Source organism: Achroia grisella, unplaced genomic scaffold, assembly GCF_030625045.1.
Source record: "Achroia grisella isolate CSIRO2021 unplaced genomic scaffold, CSIRO_AGI_Agris_v1 utg1063, whole genome shotgun sequence".
Classification (NCBI taxonomy): Eukaryota; Metazoa; Arthropoda; class Insecta; order Lepidoptera; family Pyralidae; genus Achroia; species Achroia grisella.
This window is the reverse complement of record NW_026712567.1, coordinates 1205327-1222081: the sequence shown is the minus strand read 5'-3', so window position 1 is coordinate 1222081 and position 16755 is coordinate 1205327. Positions and strand designations below refer to the sequence as shown.

The window sequence follows — 16755 nt, the reverse complement described above, 5'->3', positions numbered from 1 at the left end:
ATATTCTGGAGATAAGGATATGTTTATTACACAATTCATACGTCCGGCACGTAGTGGCCGTTGCGCCGAATATAAACTAAAAATTAATAATTGTAAACTAACACACTATCTTTGGAAGAAATTAAAACATCCGGTTATTGAGGGATTACAATTTGTTCAAAAACTGTGAGCACAACTTCACTCCGACAATAGGCGAACCAAAAAACAATTCATAATGGAACTTCCAAATATTAAAATAGGTACTAGTAAGTATTATAACATTCAAAAGGATTCCTTAGGGCGATGCCCTTCGTATTGCGAATAGAATGCAGTTCTGTTTAGGGCAGTACATTCATTATTTCATGATTTAGTAATAGCATCGCCATAAGGAATATAAATTTTCTGTACATTATTAATCGTAACATTGGACCATAATCTATATAATTGGACCAAAATAAAATACTAGTAATTCTCAACAATATATATATAATATGTAATCAACCATGATATTTATGAAATATAAACTGTAAGAACTTTCCGTATAGTAGTGGTTTGAGTAAGTTGTCATTATATAGTGTTTGTTATTTTAATATGTTTACGTTATATAACATGTATTATAAGTTATACTCCATTGTTAGGCACAATTTTAATCACCATTGTAATTTTGATGAACTTTGTAAATCAATTAGTTATTTTATTTGGCTCTACTTTAATATTTTTATATACTTTTAATTATTCATTATGTAATTAGAAACAATGCTATTATAGAAATGACTTAATTATTCGTATGTGTGTGTATCTCATTTAAGCAATATGGATATAAATAAATGTTATTGAAATAGACTTAAAATTTGTTACATATGTCAAGTATCTGCCTAACTGAAAAACCAGTAGGTATTAAGATATAACGAGGCAACATTTTTAAAAGATTAGTGGTTTATATATATATATATATATATATGTATACATACTATGATCATGTGTATTTCATATGATATCTTAAATTACAACAGTGGAAAAATATGCTCCAGTGATATTCAAACTATACTTTATGCTATACAACTCTATACAATACAGTGATTTGTCTATGTTCACGCAAATGATACGAGGTACGTAACAGTGGGCCAATCGTGTTTTAACTAATGAACACATTACAATAATTTATAAATGCATATTTTATAACCTGACTAGAGAATTTTGTAGATTTAGCTTGTAACTGAACATAATATTTAAGATAATTTAATGGTATTAAACAAATTTATTTAAATGGAATAAGCCTTATTCGGTTCTTTTCTGACAGAGTTGCAAGAGAATTGTCATTATAGTGTTATTTTATATATGTTGCAATATAACAGGATTATAGCAATTTGTAATACACCCAGAACTGTTAAAATTACAGATTATTATTATAGTTTATGGATGAGTAATTATATAAAATTTTATGAGTTACAACATGAACATTTGCTAAAGTTGTATATGTTATTTTGTATGAATATATTTGTATATGTATGATACTTTGTCAATTAATATTAATTCATTGTTACATATATTAATATGTAACAAGTATAATGGATAAATAGAAGTTTATCAATTCAGTGGCTACTTCAAAATTAACTATTTGGAGGAACTGCAATAATTGTATTACATACTCTACAGAGAGACGCACTTCTTATCATTCCATGGTTTCATCTTGTGAATCATTACAAAAAGGAATTTAGCGACAATAGGCACACTGCACCATTATTTCCAAGGCACAAGGGTTTATATACAAGGTTTACAGAATTTATGAAACTGTCATGTTAAATTTAGGCACATGACTCAATAGTGTTTGTGATTTACTTTTCTTAATTCCGTCTTTAAAGAAAGCAGTGTTTTATAGTAGTATCGTTATTTAAAAAAATAGGTACAATTATAAGCATCTCCTATAGGAAATTATTTTATAATATACATCAATGAAGTGTTACGAAATTAAATGTATTTAAAAGTAGTAAATTTACTTATTAGAAAATATTTCCGAAAACTGAATGCGACATAAAAGCAGTGTAAAGTGTATGTAGATCGGGTTTATTTCAAATGCAAACCCATTTGAAGAAATTACACTAAGTAGTATTCGGTAGCACTTCCTTTACACCCTGAATACTATTATTTTATATGAAGCTATTAATGATATTCAAAGAGTGCCACAAAATTGCTTTTTAGAAATATTCTAATTATATGCAGTGGCACATACTTCGGCATTGTATAAATCCAAATGGATTAGCTTTATTGTATAATATTATGATAATAAAATTGTACAGCGTCTGTAGCCTAGTTTTATCATCCTTTTATATCAATAAAGTTAATTCTATTTCCCACACTCATAAAGATTTTTACTGATAATTTGTATATCTATACCTACCCCTAATATATCCCTGTCAACAGTAAGTGCTAAAATATATAAATAACTATGCTATAATAAGTACAAGGGTTACTACTTGTACCACTAGTAGTAGAAAGATCACAATGCAATTATAATATCAGCATTTTCATGTATACATAGCTTCATGTAAAATTTCCTTACTGCTTATTCCATTTATGAAATCAATAAAATAGTTATTCAATTGATTTTAATAATCAATGATGTATACCAACGTATCATTTGCATAAATAAAAGAAAGAGAACCTATAATTTGAGAATAATATATTTAACACAATCCTTGTCACCATTATTCACAGCGCATTTAAATGTCCAACTTCCCTATACTAGTATATACACAGTATATAGTTACTAAGGCTGACCGGTGATCTCACTTAACATATTGCATCACACCTCAGAATCACTTTTAATCACTTTATTGCGTCACATCACAACGTCCCAACCTGAGGCGAGTATCACTAAACATAAGCAATAAGAAAATATGATTTATTAATAATTTAAACGGGATTAAATAGTTCATTGTCTCGGGTTACGTGACTAACACTACACAGCAGGACCAATATGCGATCTCTTTCACAAAACTGTATGGAAATTTGCCAAGGGCATTCATCCATTGGCAGCAAAATACGCATCCATCCACAGTTCGGAATAAATATAGTGAAACATACGGCCGTTTACGGGTGCGTAGTCACGTGAGGCCGTCGCTACACGACCACGAAGATGAGGCGTCGTTATGGACGCGTTCCGTCGGTCGTCGCTTGCGGTCCACTCGCCGCAACGGCTACCGTCTGCGGGATCACTGTCAGCGACTTCGGGATCTTGGGCATGATCATGTGTGTAGTCAACACGGGCAGGTTAGAAGGCACCTCGGCCACACCAGGCGGTGTGGTCCTCGCGGCAGCTCCGGGTGGGGTGGCTCTGGTCGTGGACCCTGGGGCTGTAGGCAACGGTCTGGGGGCCGGGCCCCCGGTTGAGATCAGCGGCCTGGGAGCCAGGCCGGGGCCTGACGGAGTCGGCCTGGCAGCCGCGGTCACTAACAGTGCAGACGACACCACAGGGGCTGGCGGTGTCTGCGAAGTAACTGTCGCCGTTTTCGGCGGGATGGGTGCTATCGTAATGTTCTTCAAACCGACATTCTTGAGTATCGTTGCGGCGTTTGTGCTCAGTTGACTCAGTTCGGGCATATCCTTTGGTTTATCTTGTGATTTTTCCTCGGTAATGTTCTGCACGACGGTGCCACCGTTACCGAGTATGGCCGAGGGCTGGATTTCCGTTACCACGCTAGTCTCTTCAGTGGACTGCCTTTTCGTCTTCGACTCACTGTCCTGTAACTGTTGTAATTTCTCCCGCCTCATTATGCACATCTTGTTGTAGTCCTGAAGCGTAATGTGGTACCGTTTTCCCGAGGACATGACTTGCACGAGGCTGTGAAGTTTGCGGCCGTCGACGGCGACCTGTGTCGGCTCGCGTGCTATCTTAGCCATATTTTCCTGTAAGGAGTAAAAATATTAAATAATAAAGTGTTCAATATATTAAATAATATATTCATATTATTTAATATATTGAACACATATACACAGAATGAAAGCTTTTTAAACCAGTGTTCATTCCAGAAAGTTACAAGTGTTGAATAAAAACACTATGAGCAAAAATATCTTTGGGTGATGAGTGACTGTATGAGTACAATATTATTTGTATTAATTCTATTTCAGTGGGACTAATACAGACTGAATACTAATACCGAAATGAAAAGATCACTTTCCAGAATGCTAATGGTCGAGCTTTTATTCTGTATTTATGCAGTTTACAGTAAAATTATATGAATTCAATGAATGTATACTCACGGGAGTAATAGGCATCAGTGTTGGTCTCCATGGTTTGCTAGTTGTCTTTTGACGTTTTGGAGTATCACTTTTTGAGATTTCCTTCTTTTCTTTAGGGTTTTGTGCATCTTGCTTTTTCTCCTTAACAGGCTCAAATTTGGCTTGATCGAACTTGGGACCCGGTAGAGGCGCGGCAGCAACTTCCGTAGGGTCAGAAGCCGATACGTCTTTTACGAGCTGTTGTATGTTATGTAGAACGTTCTGTATAGCTTTCCTACCTTGAGCATTTGGAGTATTAATAGCTATTAGCTCAGGAGGCAATGGTTTGGATTTTGTCTTGTCACTATTTTTTACAGCTTTGGGTTTGGGGAATATACCTGGCGGTGGCATGAACTTCTTGGGATCTTTGTCGGTATCCGAATGCTGGTTAGATTTGAGCAAGCTTTTACCATTTATTGATGGTTTCTTGCGGTATTCCAGTAAACTAATGGCTGGCTCACTGCGCCTGGGGGCATCATTGCTGATGTTGTCATAAGCACGCAATCTACTTTGCACAGAGTCACTATAATTGGCGGCGTGAGGTGACGCATTATGAGTCAACACCAAGTCCCCACTTCTAAAATATTTTTCTAATAATATTAAGTGGCGTAAGAAACTGGACTGATTACCATAAGGTCTTTGCAATTCATTCCATAATTTCTTAGTTTCTACATCATACTGAATCAAAGAATTGCATTTTTCCCATCCTTCAGGAGTAACACCTTTAACATTACTGAATTCTATATTACACTGCAAGTTCATTTCTTCTTCTCCTGGGAACAATTCTCGAACAGATATTGATGGGTTTGTTTCCAGTCTTTTAACAGGATTGGAGTATTTGCCATCAGTAACTTTCTTTGTTTCTTTCTCTCCACCTAATTTTCTTGATAATTCACTTAAATTTTTCTTAACCTGAGTGAAGCTTTCAGACAACTGCCACTTATTTTTCAGTGTATTTATATCAGCCTGTTTTCTATTTGGTATACTTTCAATAGTGCACTCATCGTTTAGTGTAATATTTTTAAGAATGGCATCTCTGGACTTGTCAAATTCATATATTTCCATGTCATTGCTTTTTTGTGTCATTTTCTCTTTATATGCGACCATATTCCCTAACTTATGAATTCTCTTAGCATTTTTATCATTTATCCTGTGCTGTTGACCGGGCTTCTGGATACCAGACATTGTCTGTAATTTTAGAATATTCTTTTGCTTTTGTGTCAAATTTGGCGTCTTTTGTAAGAACTGAGCAGGATTATTTTGTCTTTGGAGAAGATATTGTAATTCTGTCTGTTTATCTAACGGGAGTAAAGGCGTCTCCATATCAAACACAGTTTCTGATTCTGAACCATCACTATGTGCATTAGGTTCAGTATTTTGTTTGATAGCTCCAGGCACTAAAATTTTGTTAGACGAAATAAGACTTTCTATATCTTCTTCTATAGGTTGATCTAACTTCTGGCTTTCATTACTCTCTTCCTTAATTTTATCTTTATCTAGAGATTCTTCATTGTGAGGACTAGTCCTTTCCGAAGATTCACTATCACCTGTCTTTTCTGGTTCTGTTGATTTTCTCTGTTTCGATTTGGTCCGTTGCTTTTTCTTTTGCTTGCTGATGCTAGAATTACAGTCCTCTTGCATACTAGATTCGTCGAATTCATTATCAGATCCTGGCGGTACTTCTATGTTGTATATTTGGAGTAACCTGCAATATTTTGACACAGAACTTAGGATTTGTATAACAGTTCTTTTTTTAAAAATATAAGTATGCAAGTAAATATTTTGTTATACTTTTGAGGAATCGAACCCGAGATCATCAGAAAGTAAGGCGGTGCGCTAGACCACCGAGGCCGTCTATATAATAAATAACGTACTTGCGGCGGTAGCCCCTGGCGTGCGGCTCGCTGTGTCCGCCGCGCTGCAGCAGCGTGCAGTACCCGCGACAAGTCTTGCACAGCAGCGGTCGTTCCGTGAACTGCACCGGGATGCCGGCCTCTTGCAGCCACGGGTTCAGTTCCGTGTAGCCCTGCAAGAACATTTTTATAAATCCTGTCCATTTGCAATTTCAATTTAATATATATAAAACAATAAAACAAACTAAATATTTAGGCATGCCGTGGTAACCAGTAATTAAGTCAAGACTATATACCTGAACTTCTACAGTACCAGGACGGTACTGTAGAAGTACGGTACAGTACGGTAACGTTACGCAGAAATAATACGAAGAAAGCTGTTAACAGCTTTCTACGTAGTTTCCAAATTATATTTTTTAAACTAATCATCTAAAAAAAATTTCGACACATTTGCATCACAGGTACAGAACTACCCCGCTACAGCTCACATAATATTTTTTTTATATCCATATCTTGCAATCGGCTCACCAAACCTTTAGCAAAGTTGTGGAGTTTGTTTGTGCTAATATTATTTGAAAATTTTAAATTTATACCTATTTAGTCTCTGAGATACATAAAACAGTGTATTAGTGGAAGATTTAGTGTGTATATATACAAGGTGTATGAAGTGTATGTTGTGATGCTTGGTGTGACAACAAACGTAAAGTCAAATTTGTTTCTGAGATATAAAAAAAACAGTGTATAGAGCTGGATATAGTGAGTTACACATATGTGGTATATGAAGTGTATGTTGTGATGTTTGATGAGTCAACATAGTTAATATCAAATCAGTCTCTGAGATAAAATAACAGAGTTTAGTGGTGGATGTAGTGTGTGTACATACGTGGTGTATGAAGTGCACGTTGTGATGCTTGGTGATGCGCCTGCGGCACAGCACGCAGGCTTGTAGCGGCGCCAGCGCGCGGTGGTGGACGCTGCACAGCGGGATCGTGTGCAGCCCGGGGTAGTCGCACTCCAACTTCAGCTGATCAATATTATACTATTAATATACAATCAACTAGCCGCTCCACCCTCATGAAATTTATAGCCTACTAGCTGTACCCGCGACTTCGTCCGCGTGGAATAGTCACCTTGACCAAATAAAGAAAAAATATTTAATGATTTTTTTAAGGTTAAAATATTTACAAACTTTGAATGTCATATATATATTAATCAACAATCTAAAAAACAATTTTCAAGTTTCTAGCTATTATTAGCTGGTGATGATATTACAACATTTCATTTCCCCTTTCAAACCCTTAATATAGTTTCTCAGAGTCTAGACTAGAGTAGAGAGTTTTGGTGTGAAAGCGCGACAGACAAAGTTACTTCCGCATTGATTATGTATCTGATGTAGAAGCTATATTATTGTAAGGTTTCATTAAAATCCATTCAGTAATAAATAAGCGTGAAAGAGTAACAAACAAACAAACATCCATCCATCCATCCACACTCACAAACTTCTGCGTTTATAATATTAAGTAAAATTAGCAATGTACTTTTATTGATAGGGCAGCATCTTATCAGATCAAAGAGGCTTACTCCTAGAAAAGTATCAATAAACTGTGAGTGAAAGATAAGAATGAGAGAAAGTGTGTACGAACAAGATCATAGATAGATAAAACCGTTGGTACTGTGCAAATATGGTCAACAATACCATGTCAGATCGACCTCCACGCGGTTCCCCTGGAAACCATCATGATAAATTCCTAGTGAATTTGTCACGATGGGCTAACTGGCCTGACCTCATGTTCATCTTATCATCTCACTGGTGCCTCGTGTAAACGGTTAGCGCAGGCGGGTGCATCATACCATTATTATTCATAAAAAACATTCATCATCACGTATTGTAGCTAAGATAAATAGTAATTAATAAAGACTCGTCAAGAAGTTTTAATATGTAACACAAGTGCTCACCACTTTGTTCACACTGCTCCTCATCTTGATGAGCCATTTGCGTCTGATGAAGTTATCGGCAGTAGCTGTGCAGCCCTCTGTGTGGCAGATGGCTGGTCGTCCGCTGGCCAGAGGCGGCGCGGGCGGGTCCTCTTCGCTTTCCTCTTCCAGGGACGGACTCGGGATCTTCTCATTTTGTCTATACCGTTTAAATTATCTAATGTTAGAATACGTTGAGTTTTAAAGTCACAGTATATTAAGACGGCTCTAACTTGATCATGTAACAAATTTTGCCAAGAATTCGTCGAAGTCTTCAAATAAAACATATTACCAATCGCATTTTGTAAGTAAGCTATAGTAATGTAGTTAAGAATATACAGTTGTAGATTCTTTTGATTAGATTATTTCAGATTTTTTAGATATATTAGAATAAATATTACGATATAAGTGCGTAATGATGGTTATAACACATGAGGCGGAATTTCATCCGAGCCGGTGCTAGGGCATAATTGACCCCTGTGTGTTAAATACGCACGTATATCGTACGACGTTTTACAACACACTTGCGAGGAAACAGAATAAAAATCATGATATTATATTTTGTTCATTTTTACTGAGTTATTTTATATATCGGAAACTGGTGGAATTAGATCCACTTTACGAGCAAGTGTGTTGCAAAATAAATAAATTAATGAGTTCGTAGTTACTTTTTATATTGACTAGTCCAAGAGTGTACAAGAAAGAATATCTCACGGGTTGGACGGCGGCGAGGGCAGCATGGACACGTCTGTGGGCTGCTTCACCATGGGCCGCTTGCGGTACGAGGGGCAGTTGGCGCGCCGGTCCACGTGGCGGTAGCACGCGTCGCATAGACAACTGTCTATTGTTAGTTTCTCCTCATCTGTAAATAACATTACAGATACTTTATAGAGACTGTTGTATTTAAAATGTATTAATTTATTTTTGCAATCACAGGGTACAAACCTGTTTTGTCGCAGAATAAAATTTAGTCGGTTATTGAATAAGAGATATTTTATTTTTAAGAAATAGGAAATTATCTTTATACAAATAAACTTAATATAAACATTTTCATTATAATATACAATAGTTCTATTTTTTATTCTACCACTTATTCGGAATGCAGACTCATTACAAGAATGTGCAAAAATTTTTACATAAATATTACATTTACATAAAACAACATTTATTTAAAAAAATAAATGTTGTTTTATGTAAATGCACAAGGAGATGAATATCATAGAAACCGCTACGCACTCATTTTTGTGCATTCGTATATTATCAGCACATTTTTCCACATAATCATTATAATCATTTATAAACTCTTCAATTATAATAAGCTTTTTATACGAATTCACCTTAAGTGTTTTTAGAAATTAAAATGCTTACTGTCTAGAACTTTCTTCTGCCTCTCAGAACTTTTCATTTGCGCAATATGGCAGGGTGTGTCGAAGAGACCGAATTTTCCTCCACAATAGAAGCACTGGTCTTGACAAAGTCTCCCAGGGTGGATGCTAAATGATGATGCCTTCTCGGGAATAACTAGGTTCAAGGTCTCTTTGGCTTCTACAGGCTCTGGGACTGTTTCTGTGTCTGTGGAAAAACACTCATTACGAAATATGGACATACATGCAGCATATTACAAAGAAATTAAATTTTAACATTTTAATACAGAATCTATCAACTTCTTACATACTTTCTATGTAATGTAGAAATATATTAAAATATTTTGATATTGTAATATTATATAGTTTAAACATATCACTATGTTTTAAATTACTGATAAGGTATGAAATTGTTCAATATAGATTGGAAAAGTTCTCTACAGTATTTTAATTAAAAATATATTTTATTGAGATAATAACAATTTTTTTATTTCCATCAATTAGTTAAAGTACATTGTACACAGTAGCCAATCAAAATCAAATTCGCGCTGCAGGGTACACCGGGTTGAATTTTTGTGCGCACTGTTTGTAAGTAGAGCTTTCATAGTGAAAAATATGTTCATTAATTTTCTTTAAAATTTAATTTTAGTCATGCATATACAGAAGTCATGCTTTAATCTTTTTTATAGTTTTGATTAATGTTTTAGAATAAGAGATAGAAGGTAATTATGTTCATCGAATAGCGAGAAATAGTATAAAATTAAAACATTGGTAGACTTGTGCTTTTGTTGTCTGATTTGGCATACGCTTGCAGTATACGAAAGCACTTTATTAATAGTGTTTAAAATAGACATTGAGAGAGAAAATTTATATCTTATAAAGGAAAGAAAATGATAATCTGAAATCAAACAAATTGAAACAAGTATTCATTAAATTCTTACCCCAATAAAAATGGATTTAAATATACATAATATTGTATACTTTATACTAAATCTGGTTCTTAAGTGATGGAACAGTTTGTATAAAAGATATTTACTATTTTCAATGCTTCAAGTGGCTTTTTATATTATATTATATGTAATAGTAGTAACACTGCTAGTAATAAAATGACATTAAATTTGTAAATCTTTTCTGTTATAGTCTGTATAGAATACAGAAAGGAAATAGCTAGCTCCATGCATAATAATTAGAATTTGCTCTTTACAATAATTACCCTCTGTTCTGTTATGTGCTAGTGTGGTAACCTTTACCCGTCATATTAAGTTCAAGTTATTGTAAATTAGTACTAATTAATTTGTGATTTTTTTATGTATTCAGATTGGACTATAAAGCATAATTTATTAAAGCTTATATGCAGCCAGGAATTTAAGCCCTAATTCTCAACATTAGAACTCAAATTCCTATCTCCATATAAGCTGTAATGAATTTTACAAATCATAAAATAGACCTTTAGGTGAGATTGTGCGAAATTGAGTCTGCTTAATATGACTAATTTACCAACCAGAATACAAAATTATAACGAAAGAAAGTAAATAAATATATATAAGATATAAAATAATATATATAAAAAAAGTAAAACTGTAGGTAAAACGGTACGTTTTATACCGTATTAAAAATCTAATATAAAAGTGATATTGATTTTTTGTTTATATAAATATACTTTCTTTGCGTATATAATTAAACACTAATTTTGTGCTGTCATTTAGAATTCCCTTAGGTAATAGTAATTCTGAATGTGTATAAATTTTACATTATAATAATAAATAAATTACTTATAAAATTGAGAATGGAAAATGGAGGTTACAGTTAAAGCTTTAAAACATTAACTTAAAAAAAAACGGAAATGGACTAACCATTTCCGTTTTTTTTTAAGTTAATGTAATTTCTTATCATCTATGCAGTATGTATTATTGAGTGGTGAAACTCAAAGCATGAGATATCAGACTCTTTTAAAATAAATTAATGAAGTTAATAATCTTAATGATCTTGAGTATTTACAAAAATTTCACTCAGTTACAGCTAAATATAAGTGACAGCACAAAATTGGAAGTGTTTTTGGAGTAACTATGCGCAAATATTATATATTTATATATAGACAACTAAAAATCTTAAACAACGTATTTATTACATGATTTAAACAAAATGGAAACAGAATTTAAGTTTTCAAAAACTAATACTAATATATACTATATTTGCGCACAGTAAAGTTATGGGTGAGTGCATATGTCCACACACCATGGTTGTTAAGACGATTACTGTAATGTGATTTTCTGTGCCCACCATCTGTTGTTGCACCCACGCCGCCCTGCGGACAAATCAAATAATACCATTTATTAATTCTTGGAATTCATTGAAATTCTTTTGTAAAAAGGACGTGTTTAATGAATAATTGATGTCTGTAAAGATTCAATTGTGTTTTAGTATGAAAAGATATAATAAAATGTTTAATGGATAATCAAGTGAATGAACCAAAAAGGGAAATCTCTTTTTTATATTAAATCTTTAGTTCACAATTATTACTTATAATTATACACAAATTAACAGATTTTCTATGTAAATTTCTATAGAGGATGCATTTGTAAAAGTACTTTTAATAGTAGCTATAGAAAACATTTAATAAACAAAAATTAGTTTTAGTATATTCAGTAGTTTTGGTTTACCAATTAGATGAGTCATGTACTTCATAATATTATTAGTTTTGACTAAACCTATACAATTTTTTTGGTCCTGTATTTTACGAACTATTTCAAAACACCCATGATTGCACTTCAATTATGAAAAATAAAATAATAACTAATAAAATAAACATTATAATATAATAGTTTACTTATTACTGCCAATTTTACAGTGTAAGTATGTAAAAAATATTGGACATTCTTTACTTAATCAATTTTAAATAATTAAACAGATTTTAATGTAGATTGATAAATGGGCTCATTGTCGTAGCAAATATATAAATAAAAGTTCACACATTTAAACCCATAGGCCATTAAAAAGAGGAAATTAAAAAAATATCTCACCTCCCGCTTTTCGATGGTGTAATAGGCGCCATCATCATCAGCTGTTTCTGCACCTTCGGGCGCTGTCTTTCCAGATCTATTTTTACTCTTCTGGAATGTCATCTTCAAAGAGCTCCTGTATTTTTTCTTATCTCCAGTATTTCTATTAAGTTTTATAACAGTTTTTAAAGTTCCAGTGTAGTCACCTGATGTTGATTTACTGGTTTTACCTTTATTGGACATCATACCACCAAGGTTAGAGCCATAAATGCGTTGTTTCTCTTTTAATTTTTCTATTTTAGCTTCTTTTGCTGCTTTATGTGTTAACAAGCCTAGTGTCCTCAATACATTCTCCTTTCTTTTTTGACTTTCAGGGGTTTCATGTAAGACACTACTTGGACCAGGTAAACACTCAATTGAATTACGAGCAGACTTACTTGGTCTACCTGGACTTTTAAGCCGCTTGGCCACACCCTGAGCTTCAGAGGGTTTGTTCTCACTACCAACAGATTTATTATCAACTACTGCTTCTGTTTTTTCTTTTTCAGTATCACTTTTTTCTTCACATTTTTCAATGATTGCCATTTCATCAATGGTGTCACTAGGACCATCAGGTTGTGTAGATGGTTTAATGGTATCATCTTCTGTTTTTACTTTTGCAGAAGTACCACTGCTTTTAATATATTCTCCATCAGAACTTTTAACTAAAGCAGTATTATTAATTAGTTTTGTGTTATCTATATCTAATTCAGTGGTCAGTGAAGATTCATTAGAAATAATTTTGTCACTTTCTGGTGGTGGAGGAAGCGCTTCTGTTTCTATTAGTGGCATTTCCTCTGATTTCGCAGCCACTGGGGAGGGTGTGATGGAAGTGACTGGAGATTTAATATGATGTGGTGGAGATTTAATTGGATTTAGCGGAGATTTAATTTGATGTGGCGGTGATTTCATTTGTTGCGATGGTGATTTAATCTTTTCTAACGTAGCCATCACTTCTTCATGAACTTCATTTGCTGATTCTGAAGATTTTCTTGACAATACATCCAGTGAAGCTTTTCGTTTAGGAATGATTTTCAAATCGCTACTTATTTTCGGCTCAGTGACCACACGAGGTGTGAGAGATACTTGATTAGGGTCTAACACAACACCCGCCAAAGTCTGAGTAGGGTTATTAGGTAGTAAAGTAGCAAACTGTGGTAAATCTATTTGTGTGGGAGGTGATGATTTATCTACTGACTTTCTTATTTCAGTCAATGTTACATCTTTTCCTAAAGAATCAAATATACTCTTGGCATCAGATTCTTTTGAGTGGTTCGAACTTGTTGATTCTTTGCGGGCACTCACACTGTTCCTTTTAATTAATGTTACCGAATTAGGTAGATCAACATCGATGGACTTTCTTGCTTGATCTCTTTTAACAATTGAAATTGCAGAATTATTTTCAAAGCAACTTAAAACATTCTCCTTTTCAATAGTTTTCTCTGGTGATCTCACCGATTGTATGTCTTTCAGTGGTTTAATTTCAGCGCCTGATTTAGGAATCAATACAACATCACTAGTAACCATCATGGCTTTACTATCACTTGATTTAGATTCAGATTCTTGTCTCTGACGTCTCTTATCAAATTCTTCAAATTCTTTTAATCTGTCCATAAGCTTATCTATACTGGCTACATTGCATTTGTATGCAATTTCATTTTTGGAGCCACTATTTGTCTTATCAACAGAATCTTCTTCATAATGAAGCCTTATATTTTCACTATCATCAGTCTTAGAAGGTGTACTTTCATTTGTTAATGATGTACTTGTTTCTTTATCCTTAATAGGTGTATCAGAAGTTGCAATACTATTATTATCACCTAAAGGCTTTGACAAAGAGTAAAATTTGGAAACTGTCTTTGTTTGCAATTGATCTGTATTTTCAGTAATATTAGCCATCTCATGGTCACGGTCTATATTTTGGTCCAGATTATTAATGAGATCATCAATCTCCTTTGATAATGTTTCAAGTGTTTCTTGTTTATCCTCTGTTGAGTCACTAGTTACTGTATTGGTGGTACATGTTTTAGCCACAAGGCTTGGTGTTGGTTGTGTTGTAGCAGCTGCTTTTCTACCTCTCCTTGCTTTCCTCATATTTTTGGTCACTTCTTTTGAATTAAATGTTTCGGACATACTATTGAGTATACTACTACGAGCTTCAAAAAATGTATCAGTCTTTATTAATAATTTGTCTTCAATATCCAATGAATTTTCTATTTTTAATCTATTACTATTATTGTTATCAGAGTCTAAGGATGTACTTCTTTTTAAGCTCATACTTTTTCCTTTACTTTTTCTATTTATATTAGAACTAGGCTCTGGATCTGGTTTGGATTCAGCTATGTTGGAGTCAACATTAAGAGAAGGCACTTTTTCAGGTGTCGAGATCTGTACATTATTTTCAATATCTATATCTAGATCAGTCTTGGATTTATCTAATTTTTTGTTGAGCTCCTTACTATCTGTGTCATTAAGTTGTTCATTCAGGCTGACATCAGACTCTGTGATATCTGAGCATTTTGAGATTTCACTACCATCCCGGGAACATGACCGTCCTCTTTTTAATTTCTTGCAGTCTTCAGAGGATTCTAGAACTTCAGCTGTTTTTGAATCAGAGAGCAAGCGACGCCGCTTTTTCTGCTCTTTCATAACAACTTCATTCAACAAGTTAGTTTTAACTTTTCTTGGTTTCCCACTACGTAAATTTTTACCTTCAGAGAGTAAAGGACTGTTACTTCTTTCTGACCTCATGGAATAGGGACTTGTTCGTGGACCAAGCACCAAAGTGCTAGGTGTATCTGCAAGTACAGATTTCATCATGATCATATCAGAACTCAGCCTCTGTCTTCGACCAGCTGTTTTAGGACTAGAAGATCTAGAGCTTGGTGTCGTATCATCAACTGGCTCTTTCTTAATTTCAGAGACAGGTATTAGTGGGACGGTTTCCTTGTTTTGAGAATTGTCAGGTTCAATCTTAATAGCTGGTTTTCTACCACGCCTCACTGCCTGTTTGATAATTGTCTTTACTGCATTTTTTGCAACTATAGCTTTTTTACTGCGCAGTGTTTTTCTTATACCGAGCGGTCTCTTCTTAACTAGAGTCTTGGGCTTGGTAATAGGCTTCTTAAGTTCTTTAGATGTTTTGGGTTCATCTTGGGTAGATTTAGTTTTGTCTTCTTCTGTAACATCGGAAGCTTTCTTGCGAGCTCGAGTCTTGGGTTCTACTACTAACTCTTCATCGAGGCTCTTATCAGACTCCTCCTTGGTCTGTTTGGTTTTCATGTTGGAATAAATGAGTGGAGACGTTCCCGTTCATCCGACATTAGGTAAAAACTGTTGATCAGCGTGTCTTCTGTTAGATGATGTACAAGTAATCGGTTTCTATTTGTTTCAGTATTCAGCTCGTACAGATTGCTTACTCTCACTGTGTCTTGTAAACTATCTGTATTGCTTCGTTCACAGCAACTATTCTGTACTATTATAATATAACAATTTAACTTTAAAATTATTGACTCCTTGATTTCTGTGATAGTCCTACATTGAGCCATAACAGTTCTATAAAATATGCCATTTGAACCTGAAAACCAAAAAATGAAAACAAACTTTAATGCAATAATTTGTATAACAATTATCAGTGCTAGTGGATATCAATTTGTGGAGAAGAATATCCTTTAATTTTTGTATGAAATAATATAGTAATAACAGTATATTCTCATAAATTTACATATCAAATGCAAACTACATATAATTTAACAGTTATTTATTAATAAATTCGGCATGGTTCAGATATAAAATGACTCTATAAAATGTAGTAAACAAAAGCCAATGCGCGATTATACACAACTTTACAGTCAAATTGAACAATAATTTACCTTTTTTGAATACATTAGGCGACATTTAAGCCATTTGTAAATAACATTTACGTTAAAAGTGAACAGAAAAAGTTGTTTACATGCATGTTCGCTAAGAAAATCGCGCCGGAAAACTCATGAAAACCCCAGTGTTTTGATATTTTCGAGTAGTGGAGTGACACCTAACGCCACCTACAGCTGACCGAATGCGTGTGCGTCGAACGAAAGCACCAAATCATTTCCCTAGCCGTGGCGCACCTCCGCTATGTCCACACAAAATACTCACTATTTATCCAATGAAACCTCCAAAAATCACATTAAACAGTTATTTACACACACAATGCACCATAATATGCGAAAAAGTTCAATATAAACACGCGATTAAACTTAGAAAATGATTTTTGAAAAGCCCAAATGT

General features: G+C 34.1%; 1 protein-coding gene across 1 annotated transcript; it reads right to left on the bottom strand.

The window, feature by feature from the left end:
* Window positions 1-3: 3 nt before the first annotated feature.
* Window positions 4-16730, bottom strand: LOC131840786 (uncharacterized). Its single transcript, XM_059188987.1, has 10 exons — window positions 16624-16730; window positions 12469-16063; window positions 11684-11753; window positions 9453-9656; window positions 8799-8946; window positions 8067-8244; window positions 6994-7134; window positions 6132-6283; window positions 4240-5962; window positions 4-3885 (listed from the first exon to the last, which is right to left on the bottom strand). Exons 2-10 carry the CDS (start codon window positions 15766-15768, stop codon window positions 3127-3129), a joined length of 6675 nt encoding a protein of 2224 aa, XP_059044970.1. The 5' UTR covers window positions 15769-16063; window positions 16624-16730; the 3' UTR covers window positions 4-3126.
* Between the last annotated feature and the right edge of the window lie 25 nt (window positions 16731-16755).

Bases quoted from the DNA above. Each gene is read 5' to 3' on its own strand.
- LOC131840786 (XM_059188987.1), bottom strand. From the start codon at position 15,768: ATGAAAACCAAACAGACCAAGGAGGAGTCTGATAAGAGCCTCGATGAA. The intron at 7,135-8,066 runs GTGAGCACTTGT...AATATTGATCAG, and splicing joins GGAGCAGTGTGAACAAAGTG to CTGAAGTTGGAGTGCGACTA. The intron at 3,886-4,239 runs GTGAGTATACAT...TACTCCTTACAG, and splicing joins CACTGATGCCTATTACTCCC to GAAAATATGGCTAAGATAGC.